At 35.2% G+C, this 8,289-nt stretch overlaps 1 protein-coding gene across 1 annotated transcript; it reads right to left on the bottom strand.

The window, feature by feature from the left end:
• Positions 1-3,272: 3,272 nt before the first annotated feature.
• On the bottom strand, positions 3,273-7,810 carry LOC107823705 (putative aminotransferase TAT2). The gene is made up of 7 exons (XM_016650397.2): positions 7,465-7,810; positions 5,590-5,929; positions 5,264-5,482; positions 4,649-4,708; positions 4,293-4,448; positions 4,107-4,200; positions 3,273-3,502 (listed from the first exon to the last, which is right to left on the bottom strand). Exons 1-7 carry the CDS (start codon positions 7,731-7,733, stop codon positions 3,387-3,389), a joined length of 1,254 nt encoding a protein of 417 aa, XP_016505883.1. The 5' UTR covers positions 7,734-7,810; the 3' UTR covers positions 3,273-3,386.
• Positions 7,811-8,289: the final 479 nt, after the last annotated feature.

Raw genomic sequence — 8,289 nt, 5'->3', positions numbered from 1 at the left:
AAATTCAAGCCCGATATCAATAAAATTCAATTTGTGGTCAGACTTTGAAAGTTTGTAGCCTTTAAATTTCTAGTTTCCGTTAAATGGAAATAATTCGACTTAGGGACCTCCGAATTCGATTCTGGGCATACGCCCAAGTCCCAAATCACGATACGGACCTACCGGAGCCATCAAAATACTGATCCGGGTCTGTTTGCCTAAAATATTTACCGAAGTCAACTTAAGTGAGTTTTTCAGGACTATTTCATATTTTAATCAATTTTTTACATAAAAACTTTTCGAAAAATTTTACGGATTGTGCACGCAAGTCGAGAAATGCTGAAAAATGCTATTCGAGGTTTCAGAACACATAAATAAATGTTTAAATTAAGGATAAAATATTGGGTCATCGCAATTATGTTCGAAAGTAATTATACCAATAGGATTCCTAAACGTAATCATATAGGATTCCTAACATGTAGTATTATGTCCTAAAACTAATAGGATTACAAGGCTAATGTCTAGAATTTCGGTTATGTCCTTTTATTGTGAGTTATTATGACTAATATTATAAGGTTATTTTTGTAAACCGTCATTGTATTCATGCTTTTATAATAATTCAGATATAGATAAAAAGTAATTTTTCCTACATAGGCACTTAGTGTAATATTTTTCAAAATGAGTATTTTAGCATGATCGTTTTGGTCGTATATGCATCCGCGTTAGTTTACCTTTTTATAATTAATAAACAATGAAACTCACTATAATACATTCAAAGTATTCTTAACTTAGAAAATATGTTTTTTTAAAATATATTTGTATAAACTAATAGAAGTGGAGCCTTGGCGTAACTAGTAAAGTTGTTGCCATGTGACCAGGAGATCACGGGTTCAAGCCGGAAAAATAACCTCTTACAGAAATGCAGGGTAAGGCTACGTACAATAGACCCTTACGGTTCGACCCTTCCCTGAAACCCGCGCATAGCGAGAGTTTAATGCACCAGGCTACCCGTATATAAACTAAAGGTGTTTACCGGACGGGCTGGACCAGGCTGGACATGAAAAAAAAAGCCTGTTCGGTTAGTGAGGTGGGCTAGTTAGTGAGCCGGGGTTCCGGGCTGGTAGTGGGCTGGGATATTTCGGGTTTTGGTGGGCCCGTCCGGGGTTCGGGCTTATCGGGTCCGGACCGGGCCGAGTTTTCTTTTTAGTATATTATGTTTTCTTGTTCAATGTAATTGTTACTTAAGTGTTTGCAAGCTTTTAAATAATAAAATAAGTATTTTAAGGCATAAAATTAAACTTTTAAACTTTAAATTTTAATGTTTTAAATTTGAATTTTAAAATTTGAAAATTGAAATTAAGTGGCTACATAAAATTATTTAATAAGACCAATATGTAAGGATCAAATTTCAAAGGCTTTCATTTCATATTTTCATTGCATAATAATACTTCAAATTATCTCAAATCAACTTAAATACGAATTCCTGGAGGATGCTCAAGACAACCCTTGATATGCCTCCTTAAACCAGTTGTGCCCTCCCACTTTCGACGAACATTAAAAGACTCGGCCACAGTTCTTGCACTCTACTTTGCGGACTTCTTCATTTTCTTCTAACACCTCAAAGTGTTCCCAAATATTTGAACGCACTCTAGAAGCACAGGGCATGATTTGACTTGAACCTAACAAAAATGGTAACCACACTTCACTTGATAATTATAATTTTGTAGTGGCTACCGTAAATAATTGGTAAAATTTAAAATTTTAATTAATTGAGAACTTGAGAGCAATAAGCAATTCAATAATCAAGAGGGAATTGAGAGAGAATTAGAGTAAAAGAAGAGAGCAAGTTGTGAGAAAAAATAAAGAAGAGGGGGCTATTTATAGTTATTAAAAGGTTAAGAATGTAATTTATCAATTATTAGGGTTGGAGAGGCTATTTTAGTAAGGGGATAGGCCGAAATGGCTAAAAGTACAAAAAAGAGTTTTTGCATAACGGTCATTTTTTATTTTGACAGTTTGCAACGGTCAGAATTTAAAAAATAAAATTACAACTTAAATCGGACTGGACCGGGCTGGAACACGGTTAAAACCCTTGAACGGGTTAGCGGGCTAGCCGGGTTCCGGTGTACCGGTAGCCAAAAAAGGCCCGACCCAGTCCAGCACAACCCCCTACCCTAGCCAACGCGTCCTACCCCTTACCGACCCGGGTTGACCCGGGCTGAAGTGGGTCGAACCGGGTTATTAGTGGGCCGGCCCGACCCGATTAACACCTTTAGTATAAACTACTCCCTCCGTCTCATATTATCAGTCGTGGTTACTACAAATAGTTATCTCAAATTATTTGTCACTTTAAAAGTTTAAGACAAAATTGATTATCTTGTTCCTTTTTTACCCTTAGTAATAATTGTTTTTAAAAACTAGAAATACCTCAATTATGAATAACTTTGTTCAAATATCAATGAAAAAAGATTAAATATTAAGACATGAATAAGGATAAAGTAATCAAAATTCCATCCTAATTAATTTTTACTTAGGGGTGTGTATGAGTCGGAGGGAGTAATAATAGTGGAAATAGAAAGATTGACCTCATTTTTTTAAAAATAAATCTTTGCTATGAACAAATTTATATATATGCTCTTTAAAAAGATTTTAACCATAATTCATATCCCTATTAAATTCTAGCTGAAAACTCTTTCTAATCTAGACTACTTTGAGGCTTTTGAAGTCTTTTTCACAATTAAAGTCAAAGATTTGTAAATGACAAGATAGACGTTCCTTGTAGTAAATTTTAAGCAAAGGGCTTGTACTCAATAGTTCCTTGTAGTAAATTTTAAGCAAAGGGCTTGTACTCAATAGTCAAACAATTATTTTCTTGAAAAATAACACTGTATATCCGCTCTCAAAATAATAGCTGAAAAAATATATTTTTTTAATATATATATATATATATATATATATATATATATATACAAAAAAATATACCAATTTTATAAACTTTTGTGACTAGTGAATAAAAATAGTTTCGATCGCCGGATCTTTTCCCATTCATTTTGTCACTTTGTATCACGCAACAAGTTTAGATGTGGCTTGCACTTAGTTAATCAATTCGTTTTTTCGCTTTGTATCACGCAACTCGTCTATATATGGGCTTGCACTCAATAGTCAATCAATTAGTTTTTCCGCTTTCTATCGCACGCTTTAACATCCGTTGCTATCACACTACCTCCCCTCTCAACAATTCAAATTGTCATGCAGTTGTAGTCTTGTAGATTTGTAGTGGGCTTAAAAGCAGGTGGGAACATCCAAAGATTGTAGCTTTAACAACTAAAAGTAATTGTCAATTAAGGAGAAATTCTACATTAGACATGATTCACAATAGATTAGCAAATTGAAACTAAATTTTCTTTTTAGCTCCTTGAATGCCTCAAGCAGAAAGCTTTTATCCTCTCAAGTCCTTCTTCAAGAATGGATGGCTCAATGGCAAAAGTTAACCGCAGCCAATTCTTCAGTCCCACCACCACTCCTGCAATTTATAATTTTTTCATCACTCAATCGGCCATAAATAATAGTACTTCACTATTTTCTACAATACTATGCATGTTTGTCTTGAGCCGAAACTCTATCGGAAACAATCTCTACACCGGCACAAGGTACGCGTAAGGTTGCGTACTCACTATACTCCCCATACCCCACTTGTGCTATTACACTTAAGTTTTTCATTTGTTTTTGTTGTACTTGCTACAATACTGGTGTATGCGTAAGGCTGCATACTCACTACCTTTTCTAGACCCCACTTATGAGATTACAAATGTTTTATTGTTAATGTTGTTGTACTTGCTATAATACTGGTGTGGCCATCAATCAGTATTTGCAAATACTGAACTTCAGTATTTGAAGTACTAGTGAAATATTGAAAACTTGTTAAATGAGTAGTGAAAAAATGGTTTCTAACATACAAATCTTTTAACTCTTTTCTTCCAAGTGAAATTCATATTCAAACACAAAACTTCAACTTTTAATACTTTATTTTTTAAACTTGGACCAAATATTGTCCAAACGCCGAAACTCAACAGCGTGTACTAAATTCCTTATTGAGCAACCATATTAGCAGCGAGCGAGCTATTTACCTGGCAGAACGATTACTGATTCTTCATGGACTAACTTAGTGCAGAAATCCATATCATCATTTATGCCTTCCAAATATGACAGGTTCAACTTAAACTGCAACGCAAGAAAGTCAAAACTGAATATCTGGAGTTCCTAGATTTAGAATTTTAGAGGACTCAAATTGAAGTGTTACAATAAGTCCTTACCATCACTGACATTGCTCCATCTGGTTTGTACGGGCAGGTAAAGCAAGGCATCTCCTGAATTTTGGTAATAAATACATCGACAGCTTCCCTTAATATATTATTGATGTTTGAAAAGAAATCCTTGGTCGTCGTCTCGAGGATGTGAGGCACTGCTCCCTGAACATTTGAAATCACACACAATCAGAACTCAACCTGATATATGGAAAAAGAAACACATAATGGGATGAGATAAGTCTCGTTGATGGATGTCAATGAACTAACGTAAGCAAACTCATATAGCTTCTTGTCATCGCCTGTTATGAGCTTGATTACGTGTATGATCGATTTGATCATAGGAAATCACATATAAGCAATACCTGAATAATAGTTGCAGGATTAGCACCGTAATCAAGATAACTTTGAAGGGATTCAGCAAGCTGAAAAGCAAAAAGCAACATAAGACTCGGTCACATTTTAGAACAGCCTTAAAAAGCACTGAAATGCAAGTCTATTAGTTTCTACTCTTGCAGAGATCTATATGAGAGATACTAAATGCCATCAGTGGGTTAGTATGCATGACTAAAGTGGCAGCCGCGTTCACACAGGGTCCGGAGAAGGGCCGCGTTCCAAGGGGCGTGATGTAGGCAGCCTACCCTAATGCAAGCATTAGTAGCTGATTCTATGGCTCAAACCCGTGACCTACAGGTCACACGGAGACAACTATACCGTTGCTCCAAGGCTCCTCTTCGTTAGTATGCATGAATGTACATGATATATTTCCCAATTGGGCAAACATCATAAAAAGCATCCTTCGGATATTTCCCAATATACATTTTCCTCCTCATAATTCTTCAATAAACCGTATCCTTTGGATATTTTGTCACATGTCGTGGACCCTTTTCTGATCCATTTATTATCTGGTTTAGAAAGTTGAAATAAGAGTATTAAGATAAACAAAAGAAAGTAAAGACAAGGAAGAAAATGATACGAACCCCGGACTTCTTAAGAATGCCACTAGGATCAACCATTGCCATCCAACCAAGTCGCCAACCAGGAATAATCCATCTTTTTGACAATGACCCCAGAGTTAAAATTGGAGTTATTGATCCAAATACTCCCATTGGCACAAACGGCTTGCTACCGAAACATAGATGGTTATAGACTTCATCTGCAATCACTAGAATACCTAGCTTTTTTGCTGTCTCCGCAACCTCCATGACGAAAACAAAGAAGCGACGAACTTGGAAAATGAGTTAATTCAATAGAAACTGTGAGATTTAACAGAGTGATAAGTAATCAATATACAGATCGATCGTACCTCTTGCAAGTGTTCGGAGAAAAAAACATTACCACAAGGATTTCCAGGATTAATGATAACTATGGCAATAGTGTTATCATCAACAAGGGATTCTAGGCTTCCAAGATCGACCTCCCAACCCTTTTCTGGGAGAAGGTCGAAATGGCGAACCTCAACATTACTAACTGCAGCACGAGCTTCATAAAACGGATACCCTGGTTTAGGAAGCAATATGTTGGCACCAGGGCGAGCGAGGACCGCCATTACAACTTCAATTGCATGATTAGCACCAGGTGTAAGGAAAACATCATCTGGTGATAGTTGGTGAGGAAGATCATGAGAGAGGTATTCCGCTATCGACCTATTAAACAGATGAAAAAAATATGTACAGATCAGAGTATGTCTTTGGCATCAGCACTCCGCTTGTTTCTTAGCAGTAGAAGAAAACTTGATGAAACATAATCATATCATTCATGATTATTAGCCACTAAAATAAATGACATCAAGCCTACAACACGCGACAAGCAAATGTTCCTCTTAGTTCTTTCTCTATATCAGCAATGACGAAGCCAGGAATTTCCTCAAGGGTGTTCAAACTTGAAAGAAGTGAAAAAATTCTCCAACAAAGAGTGTTCAATATATGTTACATACCTCTAAAACCTAACATTTTACCTATATACGCTGTGTAATTTTCCGACGAGTTGACCACCCTTTAAGACAGATACCTTCGGCCCTGTATTAGTACCCTACTCTTTATCTGGAATTACACTGTTCAACAGGGTATAAATAATGTTTTTCATATATATATAAATTTTTGAATCCCCGTGAAATAAAAAATAAAGTTTTTAATGTAGTGCCAAAAATGGTTAAAAAATACTAGATGTGACATTTTTACATTTTCTTGATTCCTCAAGTTAAAATTCCTGACCCCGCTGCTGATATCAACTGGTATTTCAGTTAGAGGCTTAGTTTCTATTTTCAAGTGTTCAAGTCTACTAAAAGTAGAGAGGCTATCAAAGAGACAAATGCGAAAAGAAAAATTAAAGAATTAACCGATTTCTAAATTACAATGAGATAAATCACATAAAAAGAAGGAAAAAAAAGGAACAAGCTTTTACCATCCATGCAAGAGAAAATTTCTGCACCGCCCATTAAAATATCAACAAAACATTATCCTATACACTTACCTCCTTGCTAAACAAAGACCAATTTTAATTTGCAATGTGATAAATCAGAAAAAGAGTTTAGAATTTTTACATCCATGCAAGAGACAATTTCTGCACCAACCATTAGTATATCCATAATACATTAGCCACTCTGTTACGCGTCATGTGTGAGTTAGATACATGTCACAAGGAATCTTGTTATAGAGACTATATATGTTGTGCGGACTCTCCAAAATATCACCGCATCTGTGTCGAATCCTCTAAAAATACACTACTTTTGGAGGATCCGACACATACCCGAGCAAGTGGGGCCTGAGGAGGTTAGAGTGTACGCATATTTTACCTTCTTTCTAAAGAGACCAATTTTAATTTAATTTGCAATGTGATAAATCAGAAAAAAAAAATTAAAAGTTTTTACATCCTTGCAAGAGAAAATTTCTGCACCAACCATTAATATATCAATAATACATTAGCCACAAAAGTCTGTTATGCGTCATGTGTGAGTTAGATACATGTCACAACGTGAATCTTGTTATAGTCACTGTGTTGTGCGGACTCTCCAAAATGTTGTCGTACCCGTGTCGGATACTCCGATCCAAACAATCGCAGTTGTCAATATTTTTGAAGAGTTCGAGCAACATAGCATCGAGAAAAGCCTAATATTTAAGTGAAGCAAGATTTCACAATTTTCAAGAAAGAATGTATAAATTAAACATAAGCTATAGCTTACCTCCGAGCTGAATAAAGACCAACAGCAGGAGCATAACCATTGAACTTAGCAGATCGAACAGCACTAAAAAGAGCGTTTTCTGCTACCGGTGAAGTTCGAAAGCAGGGAATTGCAGAAGGGTCACCACGCCCCAAATGAATGACTGACTTCCTCTCATTCTCTTCTTTAAGATTTTCCATTATCGTTTCAAGAACTGATCGAATTGAAAGCAATGATTTTTCCTTTAAATCTCCATTGTTGAAACCCCATTTGGCCAACTTGTTCTCCATTTCCGTGAGCTCGTACTTCAATTATTTTTCTTAGAAATGGTTGGAGTTAACGCCAAATGCAGTCAGCTGTTTTCCTCCTATATAGGCACTGCACATTTATAGAAAGAAAATAGATTGGTGAAAAGAACAAATATTTACAAAATTAGGTCATTTATTAATTAATTACAAGTGGAATCTTGTAGTAATAAATACTCCCTATCAATTAATAATCTGGTAAAAATGATAGTGATTAACCTGTTATTAAAAGTTAAAATTCATTCATAGAGTAAAAACATATTTATATCGTCAAATAAAAAAATAGTTTAATTTATATATAAGGAAATTTTACACTATCAAGTGATTTTTACTTGTATGATAACTTAATATATTTGGGTGACTTAATATTGTAAAAAAAAGGTTTACTTTGTTGGGGCAAATGAGTTAAATACATAACTCAAATCTTTTTTGAGTTTAAGTTCTATACACTAACGCTATAAAATTACATAATACTTACATAATCAGATCATTTAATAAGTAATTAAAAGTGAATGTTTAGATAAATATCAATTGGTAATCT

The sequence above is a fragment of the Nicotiana tabacum genome, chromosome 12, assembly GCF_000715075.1.
Source record: "Nicotiana tabacum cultivar K326 chromosome 12, ASM71507v2, whole genome shotgun sequence".
Classification (NCBI taxonomy): domain Eukaryota; kingdom Viridiplantae; phylum Streptophyta; class Magnoliopsida; order Solanales; family Solanaceae; genus Nicotiana; species Nicotiana tabacum.
Note: the sequence above shows the minus strand (reverse complement) of the source record. Positions and strands in the feature narration are given on the sequence as shown.

Bases quoted from the DNA above. Each gene is read 5' to 3' on its own strand.
- LOC107823705 (XM_016650397.2), bottom strand. From the start codon at position 7,733: ATGGAGAACAAGTTGGCCAAATGGGGTTTCAACAATGGAGATTTAAAG. The intron at 5,930-7,464 runs GTAAGCTATAGC...TCTGTTTAATAG, and splicing joins GGTCTTTATTCAGCTCGGAG to GTCGATAGCGGAATACCTCT. The intron at 4,449-4,648 runs GTATTGCTTATA...TCAAATGTTCAG, and splicing joins ATCCTGCAACTATTATTCAG to GGAGCAGTGCCTCACATCCT.